At 57.0% G+C, this 16,205-nt stretch overlaps 9 protein-coding genes across 9 annotated transcripts in view; 4 read left to right on the top strand and 5 right to left on the bottom strand.

Annotated features, from left to right (window-relative positions):
• Positions 1 to 215: 215 nt before the first annotated feature.
• On the bottom strand, positions 216 to 1,950 carry PTSG_02823 (uncharacterized protein; the record flags this gene model as incomplete). Its single annotated transcript, XM_004996275.1, has 3 exons — positions 216 to 225; positions 404 to 1,578; positions 1,870 to 1,950. 3 exons carry the CDS (start codon positions 1,948 to 1,950, stop codon positions 216 to 218), a joined length of 1,266 nt encoding a protein of 421 aa, XP_004996332.1.
• Positions 1,951 to 2,109: 159 nt separating this feature from the next.
• PTSG_02822 (uncharacterized protein) lies at positions 2,110 to 2,945 on the top strand. The gene has a single exon (XM_004996274.1). The coding sequence runs from the start codon at positions 2,244 to 2,246 to the stop codon at positions 2,589 to 2,591; it is 348 nt and encodes a 115-aa protein (XP_004996331.1). The 5' UTR covers positions 2,110 to 2,243; the 3' UTR covers positions 2,592 to 2,945.
• A 294-nt stretch (positions 2,946 to 3,239) lies between these two features.
• Positions 3,240 to 4,264, bottom strand: PTSG_02821 (uncharacterized protein; the record flags this gene model as incomplete). Its single annotated transcript, XM_004996273.1, has 2 exons — positions 3,240 to 3,941; positions 4,232 to 4,264. 2 exons carry the CDS (start codon positions 4,262 to 4,264, stop codon positions 3,240 to 3,242), a joined length of 735 nt encoding a protein of 244 aa, XP_004996330.1.
• A 374-nt stretch (positions 4,265 to 4,638) lies between these two features.
• PTSG_02820 (uncharacterized protein) lies at positions 4,639 to 6,081 on the top strand (the record flags this gene model as incomplete). The annotated part of the gene is made up of 1 exon (XM_004996272.1): positions 4,639 to 6,081. The coding sequence occupies one exon, from the start codon at positions 4,639 to 4,641 to the stop codon at positions 6,031 to 6,033; it is 1,395 nt and encodes a 464-aa protein (XP_004996329.1). The 3' UTR covers positions 6,034 to 6,081.
• Positions 6,082 to 6,858: 777 nt separating this feature from the next.
• Positions 6,859 to 8,725, bottom strand: PTSG_02819 (uncharacterized protein). Its single transcript, XM_004996271.1, has one exon. The coding sequence runs from the start codon at positions 8,571 to 8,573 to the stop codon at positions 7,329 to 7,331; it is 1,245 nt and encodes a 414-aa protein (XP_004996328.1). The 5' UTR covers positions 8,574 to 8,725; the 3' UTR covers positions 6,859 to 7,328.
• A 921-nt stretch (positions 8,726 to 9,646) lies between these two features.
• On the top strand, positions 9,647 to 13,430 carry PTSG_02818 (uncharacterized protein; the record flags this gene model as incomplete). The annotated part of the gene is made up of 10 exons (XM_004996270.1): positions 9,647 to 9,714; positions 9,873 to 9,918; positions 10,175 to 10,222; positions 10,402 to 10,667; positions 10,905 to 11,153; positions 11,300 to 11,555; positions 11,590 to 11,838; positions 11,871 to 12,776; positions 12,854 to 13,162; positions 13,203 to 13,430. The coding sequence occupies 10 exons, from the start codon at positions 9,647 to 9,649 to the stop codon at positions 13,428 to 13,430; spliced, it is 2,625 nt and encodes an 874-aa protein (XP_004996327.1).
• Positions 13,431 to 13,589: 159 nt separating this feature from the next.
• PTSG_02817 (uncharacterized protein) lies at positions 13,590 to 14,516 on the bottom strand. The gene has a single exon (XM_004996269.1). It carries the CDS (start codon positions 14,431 to 14,433, stop codon positions 13,642 to 13,644), a length of 792 nt encoding a protein of 263 aa, XP_004996326.1. The 5' UTR covers positions 14,434 to 14,516; the 3' UTR covers positions 13,590 to 13,641.
• Positions 14,517 to 14,522: 6 nt separating this feature from the next.
• PTSG_02816 (3-demethylubiquinone-9 3-methyltransferase) lies at positions 14,523 to 15,969 on the top strand (the record flags this gene model as incomplete). Its single annotated transcript, XM_004996268.1, has 5 exons — positions 14,523 to 14,630; positions 14,776 to 14,968; positions 15,286 to 15,438; positions 15,576 to 15,716; positions 15,902 to 15,969. The coding sequence occupies 5 exons, from the start codon at positions 14,523 to 14,525 to the stop codon at positions 15,967 to 15,969; spliced, it is 663 nt and encodes a 220-aa protein (XP_004996325.1).
• A 200-nt stretch (positions 15,970 to 16,169) lies between these two features.
• The window catches only part of PTSG_02815 (uncharacterized protein), a gene marked incomplete at both ends in the record, with an annotated part of 3,277 nt that continues 3,241 nt past the window's right edge, over positions 16,170 to 16,205 (bottom strand). Inside the window, one exon of the mRNA XM_004996267.1 lies at positions 16,170 to 16,189. Coding sequence (XP_004996324.1) covers positions 16,170 to 16,189 — 20 coding nt within the window. The remainder of the gene's footprint in view (positions 16,190 to 16,205) is intronic.

Below are 16,205 nucleotides of genomic sequence, written 5' to 3'. Positions count from 1 at the left end.
CTACTTCAGAACATGCCCCTCATCACGAAGATCCCTTGCGTTTGGTGCTGAGCACTCACAGTGTCGCGAAGAAGGAGAGAGTCTTCTATCTTGTCTTCTTGTGGGTGGCCTCCATGATGAGCACGAGCAAGAGCAAGCTGCGCCTCACCCCTAGCTGGTTTGAGGTGGTCACTCCATCAACCAACACCAATGCGAGCTGTTGCTGCTGTTGTGTATTACCGCCACCTTGTGAACACCGCACGAAAAGACGGAACCGAACAACAGCGCAAGAATCAATGAAACTTGCAGGACATGCGCAATACGAGCACTTGAACACACACACACTCTCACACACACACACACACATACACACACACACACACACACACACACACACACACACACACACACGCTCTCTCGACACTGAATGGTGGACACGCTGGAGTCGGCCTTGATACACGAGCCGAGGCCCCTGCAGTCAAGCTGGGTGAGGTCCGTGTCCGTGACATCAAGGTATCCAGAAACGGTGGTGAGGGCTCCAAAGTTGATGGTGTTGAGGAGGCTGTTTGTGCTGCAGTCCAAGTAGCCGTCAATGCGGACGAGGGCAGAGCCAAAGTCGATGGAATCAAAGTCGTTGCCGCTGAGGTCCAAGTAGCCGCCCACGTGTGTGAGCTTGGGAAAGGTTACATTGCCGAGCTCGTTGAAGCTGAGGTCCAGGAAGCCGCCGATGTGGGTGAGGCTCTTGGAGTCAAAGGCGTCGAGTGAGTTCCAACCAATGTTCAGGCTGCCGCCCACGGTCGTGAGCTTGGCCATGTTGACGGTGTCAAACATACAACCGCCCAGGTTCAGGTCGCCGCCAACGCTGGTCAGGTTGCGTAGGTGGAGGGTGTCCGCGATGGTCCAGGCGAGATCCACGGAACCCGTGACACTGGTGAGCGATCCAAAGTCAACGCTGCCGATCGAGTTGTCAGTGAGGTTCAGGGATCCACCAATGGACGTCAGTGGCGTGAGGTCGATGCTCCCCAAACCGGTCTTGACAATGTCAAGGTCACCTCCAACATGTGTCAGCTTGCCAAAGTCAACGTTTGTGAGTGCGAGGTTGTAGCTGAGGTTGAGAGCGCCACTGATGGTGTTCAGGCCGCCAAAATGCAGCTTCTGGAACTCGTTGTACCACAGGTCGAATGTGCCTCCAACCGTGGTCAGGCTGCCGAACTTGATGGTGGTGAGCCGGTTGTAGCTGAGGTCGAGATTGCCACCAATAGACGCGACGCTGCCAAAGTCGAGCGTTGTCAGGTTGAGGTTGCGGCTCAGCACCACGTCGCCGCCCACCATGGAGACGTTTCCAAAGTTGGCAGTTGAAATGGCGCCGTGCTTGAAGCTGCCGCGGGCAACGACCGAGCCGTTGACGGTGGTAATGCTGCCAAAGCACAAGGCCGACACGTTACTGCCCGTGGTGGTCACTGTCACGTTTCCCGCAACGGCCTTGACAAAGCCTGGGATGTCGCTGCACCCGCAGTCCTTGACATTCTGCAGCGTGCTTGGCTTCTCCTGCTTCACGCGCTGCACTGACTTGGGATCTGTGCAATCCAACGACAAGCCCTGCAGTTGTTGGGAGAATGATAGGGAAGAGGGACACGTGTGTGTGTGTGTGTGTGCATGGGTGAGTGTGGGTGCATGGGTGAACGTGTGTGTGTGTGTGTGTGTGTGAGAGAGAGAGAGAGAGAGAGAGAGAGAGAGAGAGAGTGTGTGTGTGTGTGTGTGTGTGTGTGTGTGTGTGTGTGTGTGTGTGTGTGTGTGTGTGTGTGTGTGTGTGTGAGTGTGTGTGTGCATGGGTGAGTGTGGGTCAAGATACTGTGGTCGCAAGCATGCAAGGAAGCGAGTTGATCTAACCTGTGCATTCGCCACGACGACGATCACGAAGAGCAGCAGCGCAAGCAGCGCACTGGACATCGTGGTGGTGTGCTTCATCATCTTCGTTTTGGTTCTTTGTTTGTGCGTCGTGTTTGTGCGCCATTCCTTCTTCCTTCCAAAACCAAAACGCAGACACCAACCACCAGCAGCAGTACCCACAGCAACAGCAGCAGTACCAACAGCAGCAGCAACCGCCGCAGTACCAGCAGTACCCACAGCAGTACCCACAGCAGCAGCATCATGTGACGGTGGTGCACACGCAGCCGCGACGTGCGAGCGTCAACTTTGTGGTGCAGTTGGCCGTGCTGGCGCCCATCTCCGTGGCCTTGCTGGTGGGCGCCTACTTTGCCAGCATGTACTGCCTGATCTGGGTCATCGGCATCACCTTCTACACCCACTTTCTGATCCGGTACACGTCCGCTGCAAGCGAGGCGCCCATGCTGCTCAAGACGTGGCTCGTGGTTGGCTACGCGGTGGTGGTGGCCGCCTGCGCCACGGCGATTGTGTCCCTGCAGAACTTCTTCCAGTGTGTCTCGGACGGCTACGTGGACCCCTCGGACAGCGAGTGCAAGCGCGCCCTGCGCTTCTTCTACGTCTCGTGTGGCCTGTACGGCCTTGTCTATGCCGTCGACTTTCTGCTCGCCCTCAGCCACCTCCTGAAGCGTCGCGCAGTCAACGCTGGCGGATATTCGCAAGTGTGACGTGTGGGTTTCGTTGTGTGTGTGTGTGTCTGTGTGTGTGTGTGTGTGTGTGTGTGTGTGTGTGTTTGTTGAATGATGGCTTCTTGCGTTGTCCTGCTCTCCGTTGTCCTGTCCTCCCACTCTCCCGTTGTCCTGTTCTTCCCCTCTCCCGCTGTCCTGTCCGATGAGTGTCCTGCTTTTGTTTTCCCGTCCTCCTCCCCATCTCCACCTCTTCCTTTATCGCCTTTGCTCGCCACCCATGCGCGACTTGCACTGACCATCGTCGCAGCGTTGCCCTTGCCTGTCCTCTGCCTCGTGTTACCCCTCTTATGTCCAGCACTCTGAGTGCTGCGCTTCATTACAATTCCACCGATGAACATGACAGACAAGGGTGCATCTGCTTGAGTATTTGAGAGTCGTTCATGCAAGTCAGCACACACTTATGGAGAAGTGCGCACGTTGACAGCAGGTGCAGAGAGTGAGCAACACAGAATAACAAAGATGCAATTTGTGCGATGAGTGCGCGCAGATGCGACAACGACAACTGCCATGTGTTGGCAGTCGCTATGGTCGCAGTTGGTTGACATGTACATCACCATCATACACACACACACACGCACACTCACACCCCCCCCCCACACACACAGTCACACATTCACACGCACACACTCACTCACAACGCCCACTCGCTCTCGTGCTGATGGCACTGCACCATTCGGCAAGCATGGTCTCCCTCCCTGACCGCTCGTCCAGGCGGAAGACGAAGGTTCGCCCGGGAACGGCAACGTGCAGCTCCTGGCCGTCCCCCTGCGCAAGCTCAGCGGACAACACGGTTGCAAGAGGAATGCGTCCACGCTCTGCGAGCTGAGGCCCTCTGCTGTACACAAGGTGGCCACCCTCAAGCGAGCACCAGCGAAGGCGAAAGGCGGTGTTCCACAGCCCTCGCTTCTGCAACCAGCCGGCCAAGGGCGCACTGGCGTGTGCTGCACGCTGTTGCTGTGACTGGTCGGGTTGGCTTGTGCCTTGTGCACCATCGCCGCGAATACGCTGCAGGTTGCGCTCCGCTCTTTGGGTGAACGGGTGGCGTGGCCCGAGTGTGGCTGAGAAGACCTTGAGTGCCTGTTCCATGCACGTGCAAGCCTGGGACTTGTTGCCACAGTCGTCATGCACGAGGGCGATGTTGGCAAGTGCCATTGCCGTGTTTGGATGGTTTTCACCCAGCAAGGCTCCAAAGGCATCCTTCGCCTTCTCGTGGGACGCGATGGCTTTGGCGTACTCGCGCTTGCCAGCGTACGCGTTGCCCAAACTGTTGTAGGTGTCGGCTGTGCTCGGGTGCTTGTCGCCCAGCGTCGCCACTCTGATGGCGAGCGCCTTCTCGTCGTAACCGAGCGTCGCCCCGAATGGCTTCGAGGATCATGTCCTTGTAGCCTTGCCGCGCGGGTTGAAGGCCTTGGCGCGCTATGCTTGCACGCGCACCAAGGTATCGGTCAGTTGTCATGGATGGCGTCTTCCAGCGCCCGTTCTTCGCCGCTGCGATCTTTGTACCGTCATGCGTGCGACACAAGCACGGTGGCCTTGTTCACATGTTTGTGTGGTGACTGCTTCAGCTGCTTGCGCAAGAGGTCGACGTACGCGCAGTCGTGCTGGCGTGTGCGTGGCACCACGAGTTGCTTGCAGGCATCCCCCGTCGTCATCTCGGTGTACGTGTCGGGGAACTCGCTCTGCAGGTCTGCGAGGAAGGCCTTGGAGGTGTTGCTCACTGTCGACGTCAGCCATGCCTGTGCACTTGTGCAGGGGTGTGGGTGTCGTCCATGTTCTGCCGTGTTCTGCTGTGCGCGACGGCGATGGAAGGCTTGAAGGCTTGAAGGCGTGGGAAGTGGGGTAGCACCAAGTAATTGGCGAGAAAGCAAAGGTGGAGGTGTGCTCAAACACTCTCGCTCCTCCTAGCTCCTCTGCTCCTCGCTGTGCAAAACCCGCAATTGGCGTGCACTTGGATATCAGGCTCCTGTGACAGTTCCTGTGTCTTCCTCAATTCTCACAAGTCACACAATTTCCCACGAGCCAAAACATGAGGCGAGTTGCGAAGCAGTGCTCGCTTTTGCTTGCAGCACGGCTGGTGCTGTTGCTGGTGGTGTCTGTCTCCGTTGGTGGGCGCTGTGCCGTGTGCCGGGCTGAGGTTGTGTTGGAGCAGGACGTTGCAGGCGCATTCCACCTCAACACAAGCGATCCGTCAAGCCAGCCCGTGTTCGTGAACGGCCTGAACGTCAATGCAGCAATTAGCACGTTGCTAGAGACTGTCACTGCGCAACAGATCACCCTCGACGCACAACAAAGCATCAATACTGTTCTGCAAAGCACTATTGACGCACAGCAGATTACCATCGACGCACAGGAGAGCATCAATACTGTTCTGCAAAGCGCCATCGATGCACAGCAAAGCACCATCGACGCACAGCAGGGCCGGATTGATGCTCTGCGAGCAGAGGTGTGCCACGCAAACGCAAGCATCTTCGGAGGACAACTCAGCACGCTGACGTTCTTGTGGATAGGCGGTGTTCTCGCCAACAACGGCCTCATCTACGCTGCACCCTACAACTCGCCATCTGTGTTGATCGTCGACCCAAGCACCAACACCTTCGACACAACCACCATCTCTGGATTCTCGGACAGTGGGAACAAGTGGGCCGGAGCCGTTTTGGCGTCCAACGGCCTCATTTACATGTTCCCGTCCTTTGCAACCACGCTGCTCATCGTCGACCCCGACACCAACACTACTGACACCACAAGCATTGAGACGTCTGTTGATGGCAACAACAAGTGGTTTGGAGGTGTGGTGGCGGACAACGGCCTCATCTTCGGCATACCGTTTTTCGCCACGTCTGTGCTGATCGTCGATCCAGAAACGAACACCACTGACACCACGACCTTGGCTGGCCTTCCCTCTGACTCCAGCAAGTGGTATGGCGGTGTGCTCGCGCCCAACGGCCTCATCTACGGCATTCCCAACTCGGCAGCTTATGTCCTTGTCGTCGATCCAGTTGCCCTCACGACGGACATCACCACACTGGCTGGTTTAGACACTGCCTCCTTCAAATGGCGTGGTGCCGTGCTTGCACCAAACGGCCTCATCTACGCCATCCCAGAAATGGCTGCGGCGATGCTTGTCATTGATCCAGCCACCAACGCCACAGATGTGCTGGTTGTCGCTGACGAGGCAAGCTCGCGCAAGTGGCGAGGCGGTGCGCTCGCGCCCAACGGCAATATCATTGGCATTCCACACGACTCGGGGTCCGTCCTCATTGTCGACCCCGCCACCAACGCCACGGACACCACAACCATCACAGGCCTCAACGCCCTCGATGGATCCAGGAAGTGGAACGATGCTGTGCTCGCCAACAACGGCCTCATCTACGGCATCCCGAGCCATGCTGACACGGTGCTCGTCATCGACCCCGGCTGCTGACTTTGTGTTCACCTGGTCAAGTTATGCGCACTGTCCATCTCACATGAGCACATTCAGCGCTCTTTCTTCCTGCGTGCATGCTGTAAGAGTGTTACTTGTCTTCTCTTGATTTCTTCTCTCTGCGTTTTTGTCAGAGGGGCTGCTGTGCTGTTGTGGTTGTTCCAGCGTTCCCTTCCTGTGCCATCCTCCTATCCTCTCCACACGCGCTCTCCTTGCTGCTGTTTTGTGTTTGGTGTCAGCTCACTGTACTCTTCGAAGCGCGTCATTTGCTCGTTCAATGATTCGCGCTTCTATCCGTAGATCAGTCCACGCACAACCGTGCCCACGCCTTGCCTCTCTCTCGGCGTCGTGTGTCTGTGTGTGTGTGTTCACTGCCAATTGCTTTGTTTCTTGATTGTTTGCCCGCGTCCGCAACATGTCACCTCTGTTATGCTGGTGTTACCCTTGTGCTCGACCCATGTGCTTCTTGTGCTTGTCAATTCGACGCGTTTCCGTGCTCTGTTTCGAGTGACATGCTCTTCTGTTCATCGAGGGATGTGTTCTTCTGTTCATCGAATCCCCACCTCAGTACAAACACGTGTTAACACATCTTGATTACTGGCGCGGTCTACATTGAGGATTGAAACAGAAGAGAAGCGGAATGTTGGGCAGCAGAGTATGACGTACACATCGTGTGGCTGTGAACGCAAAGAAAGAGAGTCATGGAGGAGTGTGGTGGTTGTGTAACGTAAAGGAACGAAGAGGGTGTGTGCTTGGGTGCGTGTGTCACAGTTTCGTTTGCTTGAAGTGACAGCTGCAGAACTCCGTGGATGTGTTTGTGTGTGTGATGATGATGATGATGATGATGATGATTGAGTGATCCGGTGTGTGGCGTGGATGGCACAACAATACAGGTGAAGACGAAGAACACGAGAACAAAAGGAAACACGAGGCAACACGAGGCAAACAGGGAACGGAAGCAACGGAAAGGAGCAGGAAGGAACGGAAAGGAGTACGAGGGACAGGAGAGATGCAAGAAGAGCGGAAGGAAACACGGTGAACGGAAGGAAACAAGGTGAACGGAAGAACACACGAGAAGCGGAAGGAGTGAAAGTGTTGGCCGTAACCGCGATCCAACAGGATCGTGCCAACATGACACCAAGTAACCAAAAGAGAAACACGAGGGTGGAAAGCGCATTCGCACACGGCACGACACGCAGGAAAAGACCAACAAACGAACACAAACGAACGCACACACGAACGGACGAGAAACAGGGTCCCCAGGTCACCAACAAAAGAGAGAACGCATGGGCAGATCAGCACCCGGGGTCGATGACGAGGACGGACTCAGCCGAAAACGGAATGCCATAGACGAGGCCATTGTCAGCGAGCACGCCATCGAACCACTTGTAGGATCCAGCAAGACCGTCGATACTTGTGGTGTCAGTGGTGTTTGAACTTGGATCGATGATGAGAGCCGATGAGGCTCCGAGGGGGATGCCGACAATGTTGCCGTTGGGTGCGAGCACGCCGCCAGTCCATTTCGAAGGGCCTGAGCCCTGGGCAACAGGCAGCTCCTCGGCGATGTTGGTGGTCGGGTTGATGACGAGCGTGGTCGTGGCATGAAACGGGATTGTGAAGATCAGGCCGTTGCCTGCGAGCACGCCCCCATACCATTTCAGGTCCGATCCAAAGCCACTTATTGTCGTGAGGTCCATTGTGAAGGACTCTGGATTGATGATGAGGACAGAGGAAGCTGCCACGGGAATGCAGTAGATGAGGCCGTTGTCTGCTTGCACGCCCCCATACCATTTGTATTCCTGGCTCGACAGCCCAGCCAATGTTGTGGTGTCGGCTGTGTTGGTGTTGGGATCAATGATCAGCACAGAGCCCGCAGCGAATGGAATGCCAAAGATGAGTCCGTTGTCAGCCACCACACCGCTGTACCACTTGCGTTGACCGGAGCCAAGCGAGTGGATGCTTGTGGTGTCAGCGGTATTGGTGTCGGGGTCGATAATGAGCATCGTCTCCCTGTTTGCTGGGAACATGTAGATGAGGCCGTTGTGTGCCAGCACAGCACCCGCCCACTTTAGGATGTCTGTTCCGAGTCCGGAGATCGTGGTTGTGTCGAGTGTGTGGGTGCTGGGGTCGATGATGAGTACAGAAGGGGAGTTCCGAGGTGCAGCGTAGATCAGGCCGTTGTTGGCCAACACGGCACCAAGCCATTTGTATGTTGTTGAGCTAAGCTGGCCAAACGTCGTGGCACTTGGGGTGCACACTTTGCCACGGACACGGTCAATCGCCCTCTGCTGCTCCGACACGGTACTCATGAGCGTGCTGAGCGCCCCATGAACGTTGACGCCGTTCACAAACACGGGCTGGCTCGCTGGATCGCTCGTGTTGATGTGAAACGCACCTGCATCATCCTCCACCAGCGTCACCTCTCCAACAACGCTGCTGATGAGCGGCATAAAGCACACTGCCGCCGCCACCAGCAGCACGGGGAGCAGCACCATCCCACGTGCCTGCAGGCACCCCATCGTTCTCATCGGTGCCATCATACCCCAAGTGGGTGAAGAAGAGAGAAGAGGAGAGGAGAAGAAGAGTAGAAGAAGGAGTGTGCCTCCCTCCTTCCTCGTTCGCGTGTCTGTTCGCAGGACAGGCGCAGCACCAAGAGAAGACAGGATTGGTTCGTTGTTTGTGGTTGTTTGTGGCGTTTTGGCTGGTTGTGGTTGTGGACGATTGTTGGGAATCGTGCATTGGATTTCCAGCCACACACAAGCAAGCAAGTTCACTGTTGTGTGTGTACATCATGTTGTGGAAAGGAGCACGTTGAAACCCCTTGAGACAGCCTTCCATCCATCCATCCATCCATCCATCCCTCAGCCTTCCTTCATCACCTCATCACTGGACCAACAAGGACAGAGCACACACGGCACACAGCTTCATCACGCAGTGCAGAAGAAGGGCGTGAGTTGAACACATGTGAAGGAGGCAGCCATCGTGACTGAAGAATACACTGTTCATCCAAAGGTGCGTGTGTGTGTGTGAGGTCATTCCATTACATTGCATTGCATTGCATTGCTCAGCCTTGTGTGCTCAACACACGTAAGCGCATACGCACACATACACACACTCGCTCACTCACTCGCCTGCAACGCGCCCTTCCTCGTCACAGATCCGTGCAGCGTTGCAAGGCTCATGAATCGTACATGCTGACCCCCGACAAAAGCCCCCATTGCCGCCCATTTCACTTTCGACGACGTTGTCTGCATCGCCAAGGAGCAAAAGGTGTGTGTGTGTGCGCGTATGTGTGGTTAAGAAGCGTACCTGTGTAGTGATCTACAGCACTCATCATCACCTACATCCGACCTCATGCCCATGCACACGCGCATCCCATTTGTGTTTTCAGGTGGTTGAGATTGCCCCTGCCCCGCACCTCCGATGTGCGCCAACAGCTCTGCCAGGTTTGCCTCATGTGCATGTGCATGTGTGTGTGCTTGTGCTTGTGCTGCGGTCACAACAAACGCAGCTCACCTGTGATCGTCCCTCAACCCTCTTCCTCTCCTCCCTCCCACGTCTCTCCTTCCATTCCTCCTCCCACCCCCTCTCCTGCCCTCAGGACGCTGTTGCGATGGGCCGCTCCCTCAACCACCGCAACACCGGCACCGTCGAGTTCCTCGTCGACACATCCGATGGCCGGTGAGCCAGTGTAGCAGTGTGGTGTTGGGGTGTTGGGGTGGAGATGTAGGTGTTGTGGTGCGTTGTGTTGCGTGCATGCACTCGTTTTGTGTTGACAAACACTACCGCACCTGCCCCAACGCTCATGCCGATCACCCAACGTGCGCAATGTGGTGCAGCCATTGTTTCGTGGAGGTGAACCTACGCATCCAAGACGCGGGGATGGTGAGCTGTGGTGGTCTGTTGAAGCAGCACTGTCGATGGTACTTTGCCCACTTTGACGTTTGTGGCGTACTCGTCTGCTTCATTCCTCCCACCTCACTGACACTTCCTCCATCATCTCCTTCCTCTCCTTCTCCCTCCTTTATTCTCTCCACCAGGTGACCTTGTGCAATCGCAGCTGATGCTTGCTAGCGGCGCGACGCTGGAACATCTCGAGCTCGAACAGGACACAATCCCCGCCTGTTGATTCAGCATCCAGGCGTGCATCACCACGGATGACCCGCTCAACGATTTTGCCCCGATACAGGTGCACATGCGCTTGCGTGCGTGTGTTGGATTGAAGGATGAGAGAGCGAAGATTGATAGAAGCTCGTGTTTCCTCTTGGAAAGGGGCACCAGTGGCGGGTGTAAGGTCCCAAAGGCACGATTCTCCTTCTCAACACTTCTTACCCCTCGTCACCCATCATCACCCACGACCATGCGCAGCGGAACGAGCCATTCACCCGGCAGCCGCCAGTTGGCCACGAACCGGAGCCATACACAACAGCAGCACCACCACTGGCACATGGCGACGAGGGTGATGGAGAGGAGGCGTCGCTTGGGCCGTTTGACGTGCTCGTGTACCACATGGGCATGCTTGAGCTGGTGCGCGCGCTCCTTGGCAAGCAGCAGGCATCATCAGCATTTCACCGCTGGACGAACATCAGGGGCAGGTGGTCCGCGTCAGGTGAGCTGCTGCTGACTGGTTGGAGGTGATGGTGGTGATGGGTGGGGTGGTAGTAATGTGGTAATGTTGTGGGTTTGTAACCGGTTGAGGAGGTGTTTGTTGCATGCGAGGATCATGATGGGAATGACGACATGTGGTGACGGGTAATGGCGCGAGGATGCGACTGTCAAGTTCTCATCATGCTTGTGTAATCCCTGTCTACATCCCGCACCGATACACCCTCAACTCACTCAAACACACACACACACACACACATGTGCAGCTGCGCGACGCGTAAGGTTGGCGAGCGCCTCCTGAGGGAGATGACGAACTTCCCTATTGGGCAGGTGCAGCGGACGGCCCGCCGCGACCGGGACTGCCCCGCCTGGACGGCGGACGAGCTGTGGTCCGTGTGGGTCGAGCCCGTGCCCGAAGGTCTTGAGGAGGTGTTGCCCTCGCTCGCCAAGGCAAACAGTGGCTTTCACTCCCACACGTACAAGCGGCACGGCAACCGCGTCAGGGGCATATTCAGGTAGGCGATGTGCGTGTGTGTGTGTGTGTGTGTGTGTGTGTGTGTACGTGCATGCACAGATGCTCCTGCAACTTCATTCTGCATGAGCATGCGTGCGCTTCCCTCAACCACGTCCTCAACCAACCAACCAACTCCCCCTGCAACAGGTTTGTGTCACGGGAGAGCGCGGAGCTGATGGTCCGCCTGTACGACCAGCGGGAGGTGCTGGGCACGAAGCTCAACGTGTTCCCAGACCCAAAGGCAAAGAACTGGAAGAGCAAGGGCAAGGACTCCACGTCCTCCTCCCCTGCGTCCCCAACATCCATCACGCCGGCGCCTGTTGCGGGCCAGGCAAAGCGCATCACGTTCTACCTGACCGAGGCAGGCAGGAAGCGTGACAGCAAAAGGCCTGACTGCCGCCATGTCCTGGCCAACCGACACGTACCGCAGCGTGCAGGCGACGCTGGAGCGCGCCGGCGTCAACTTCCAGTCGCTGCAGGTCTTCCCGGACCTGCGCTGTGCGAGCGTGGACGGGGTTGCCGACAGCGAGGAGACGTTTCGGAGCCTGCTGCCACTGCCCATTGACACGGCAGCGAGCGCCTGTCGTCTGGAGGCGCGGCACGCACCGCTGCACCGCATTGTCGTCACCTGTACCTTGCACAGCAAGCCCACCACGGGCCGCGACATTGTGCAGGCGTTTGAGTTGGTGGCAAGGCGAAGCTTGTGCCCATCCCACAGTCCCTCGAGGACACGCTGTCCCACATCCAGCCGTTTGCCAACACCCGCATAACTGAACAAGAACAAGAACAAGGGGAACAGCAGCAGCAGGATGGTGGAGGTGATAGTGAGGCACATGATGTTGCTGCCAAGCCCACGGCTGTGCACGACCCTCATCAGTACAAGAAAGATGGCGATGCTGGCAGTGACTACAGCAAGAACCGCAGTTCGTCCTCTGAGACCACACTGCAGCGCGTGTTTGTGCTGGAGACAACGGACACGCGTGCGGCGCATGCGTGCGTGCGCAAGATGCAGTTTGCCACCTCCGTCTCGCACACGTTTGTGGCGCGGCTGTGCTACCCGAACGACATGCACGTGGCGGTGCTCGACCCCAAGCTGGGCGGCCTCCTGTCGGACCTCGTCGACGCATTCAACAAGAGCAGCGTGTCCAAGGACTTGAATGTGCTGGCGGCTGCAACTATGGGCAACCGCATCTGCTTCACGGGCAGTACCGCCGTGCTGGTGTGGTCGCAGGCCAAGCTGCTTGCAAGCTTACTCGCGCCGACCTTCCACCCGTGTGCCCGCAGCGACCGCGTGCTGGGCGACGACAAGATCATGGAGCACGTGCTGAACGACTACGGCCTCAAGCTCGTGCGCTACCCGACGCTTGGCCTGCTGCCCTACGCAGACACGACACACGGGGCCATGCGGGATGTGGAGTTTGTGCGGCCGCCGCCCGTCACCAGCACCCCGCCCATCGCATCGCCCGTGGCACCCCAGCAGGCGCTGATACACACGTGCGACCTGGACGGCGCCATGCTGCTGGAGTACTCGCTGTACTACTACCTGGATCAGGACAGGGAGCGCGGGCTCAGCTACATCAACAGCACCGTCGGCGCCAACATCAAGTCGCAGACAACGATCAGCGTCACGGGCATGCAATACCGCTTCCTACATTCGCAGCTGCTGGAGCTGGCCCGAAGTTCCGCGTGTATGTGTGCAAGCCCAGCGCGGAGGACAGGGACGCGTGCGCCTCGAGCGTGCCCGTGACCGTGGAGGGCATGCAGCGGCAGCTGACGGCGTTTGACAACGCGGTGCAGGACACCCTCAAGGAGTACCTGTGCCACGTGCTCGACCTTCCGGTCATTGACACGTCGCACGTGCCGGAGATGTCCGAGGCAGACGTCACCTTCCTGAAGCGCAAGCTGTTCAACTATCTCACCAAGGCCAGCCGCACGCTGTGCCGCAAGCAGGACGGCGTGGTGAGCTACGTTGCGCCGCAGGACGTGATTGGCACGCCCACTGAGCGCAATGTGTGGATGGATGGTGGCTGGCCGCCGCGATGTGATGCAGACGGTCATCCCTACGATGGAGTCGACGTTCCGCACCATCGCCCACATCCGGCCCACACGCTACGTGTGCCAGGTGCCCATGTCCGTGGCCAAGGAGTTGGTTGCTGGACAGCGAGCTGAAGCGGCTGCGCAAGAAGGCGTTGGTGCTGATGCCGGTTATACCGCAAGCACGGGCGCTGCTTCTGTCACTTCAGACGGCGCTCTTCCTGTTGTACCGAGATGTCGGTAGTGTAAGTAGTGTAATGTGAAAGTAGACAAGACGAGAGGTGAATGAATCAAACAAACATCAAGTGAACAAACAACAAGTGAGACAGGTGAACAACAAGTGAGACAGGTGAACAACAAGTACACGTGGCAGCCATCTTGCATGCGTGCAAGTTGATGTAAGATTGCATGCATGCAAGTGGTTGGGTATGTTGTGTGAAAGCTGAGTCAGCATTTCACACAACAGTTGTGGTGTCGGCTGTGTTGGTGTTGGGATCAATGATCAGCACAGAGCCCGCAGCGAATGGAATGCCAAAGATGAGTCCGTTGTCAGCCACCACACCGCTGTACCACTTGCGTTGACCGGAGCCAAGCGAGTGGATGCTTGTGGTGTCAGCGGTATTGGTGTCGGGGTCGATAATGAGCATCGTCTCCCTGTTTGCTGGGAACATGTAGATGAGGCCGTTGTGTGCCAGCACAGCACCCGCCCACTTTAGGATGTCTGTTCCGAGTCCGGAGATCGTGGTTGTGTCAGCGGTGTTGGTTCTGGGATCGATGATAAGCACAGAAGGCGAGTTGTATGGTGCCGCGTAGATCAGGCCGTTGTTCGCCAATACACCGCCACGCCATTTGGCTGTTGTTGAGCCAAGCTGTCCGAACGTGCTGGCAGTCGCCTCACACACCCTGCCTCGAAGAGCATCGATCGTGCTCTGCTGGGATTGAAGCGTGCTGTTCTGTGCTGCGATCATGCTCTGGTGTGCTTGCACCGTTGATTGGTACGCCTGAATCATGCTCTGTTGTGCCACCACGGTTCCACGCAGCGTTTGCATCTCCGAAACAACGTTCACGCCATTCAGGAACACGGGCTGGGTCGCTGGGTCACTCGAGTTGATGTGCACGGCGCCGCTGTCATCTTGCGCCAGCTTGGCCCTGTTTGGTGTTGGTGGTGTGGTGATGGCCTCAACACTGCACGCGCACACAGCCAAGAACACGACAAAGACAGCTCTGAAAAGGACAACACCCGCCATTTTGATGATGAAGTGCTGAGGAGGAGGAGGAAGCTTCGACTTGCTTGCTCTTGGGGTTTGTGTTGGTGTGAAGTCGGGAAGAGTTGTGAATGATATGCGCCACTTTTCAAGCCAAAGGCAACAGTGCGCAACAAAGAACAGACATGAGCGCAGTGCACCGCTCCACGCCAACCACGACCTCGACTGTGGACGACAAGGTAACACGCCTGCACGCTGCCTTGTGGTTGTTACTTCTCGCCGTTGAGGGGCTCAGGGAAGAACAATAGCCGTCCCATCACTAACTCCTTTCTGCGCGCTTCTCTTTCCTTTGCTGTGCGCCTTTGTTTGTTTGTTGACAACCAGGACCAGGCGACATGGTCTCGGGTGGCACGGGAGTGGTGGGACTTGAATGGGCCCATGCGCCCACTGCATCACATGAACCCGGCGCGCGTCAAGTACATTACTCAGCAAACCCTCCACCACTTTGCACGCCAAGACACCCTATCGCCATCCAGGCTTGAAGACCTTTGCGCCTCGTACTCTTCTCATCTTCAGCGTGAGTGGACGCATGCGTGTGCGTGTGTATGACGGTGTTTGTGTGTGTGTGTGTGTGTGTGTATGACGGTGTTTGTGTGTGTGTGTGTGCTTGCGTATGACTGTGCAAATGCGCGCGCGTGTGTGTGTATGCGTATGACTGTGTATGCGCCTGAGTACAGGCCCATGCGTTTGAGAAAACTCGTTTGTGTCTCTCGTTGTACGTGCCGTTGTGTGAAAGCTTGCCTAACATTGGCTGTAATCTCACGCTTGCCGCCACGGCTGGTTATCTCCTCCTGAATCTAATGCAACGCCCCACCCGCCCTTCAACACGTGCAGAGGTACAGGACGCAGGTATTGATTACTGTGCCAAGCTGTCGCAGGTGGCGGCTGGTACCCTCTCGCCTCCAAGCGATGCTCCGCTCCGGGGCCTAACGATGCTGGACGTTGGCTGTGGCGCCGGCATCGTCGCAGAGCACCTGGCATATCTTGGTGAGCATCCCTGGCACAGGCAACGAAGCACATAATACCGCCTTTCATCAACAGCACCCCTCCCCTTCTCCTTGTTTTCATTTTTGCATTCTGTGCTGCGCCAAGCATAACCAGCGAGTGCCTTGCCATGTTCGCAGGGGCGGATGTTGTTGGCGTTGACTCCACGCCGGAGACGCCGCCTGTTGGCCGCGTGCACGCCAAGGCCATGGGGCTCGACCTCGAGTACATCCATGGCACGACAGATGACCTCGTTGCCCAGCACAGGCAGTTTGACGTCGGTGCGTCTCGTGTGTGTGTGTGTGTGTGTGTGTGTGTGTGTGTGTGTGTGTGTGCATGTGTGTGTTGGATGACCGCATCATGCTGAGAGGGCGCATGTACGTACGCACACACGTCTACACACACACAAACACACACACACACACACATTCACTCACAATATCACACCTCCTCCCCTTTACCGCAGTCTGCTGTCTGGAAGTTGTGGAGCACGTGACAGACGTCGACCACTTTGTTGCGGGCCTCGCAAAGTAAGGTTCAGTTGTTGTTTCGTTTGACCGTGCTGCTGTTGTTGCTGCTGCTGAAGTCTATCCCGCCCCCGCCTCATACTGACCTCACGCCACCTTCCTCGTGTCTTGCTCTCATCGTCCGACCACGTTTCAGGTTGGTGCGCCCCGGTGGTTTGCTCATCATGTCGACGCCCAACAGAACAATCCTCAGCTACCTCTCCGTCATCATCGCCGCGGAGCGTATTCTTGGTGCGCATGTGT

The sequence above is a fragment of the Salpingoeca rosetta genome (assembly GCF_000188695.1).
Source record: "Salpingoeca rosetta unplaced genomic scaffold supercont1.6, whole genome shotgun sequence".
NCBI lineage: Eukaryota > Choanoflagellata > Craspedida > Salpingoecidae > Salpingoeca > Salpingoeca rosetta.
Note: the sequence above shows the minus strand (reverse complement) of the source record. Positions and strands in the feature narration are given on the sequence as shown.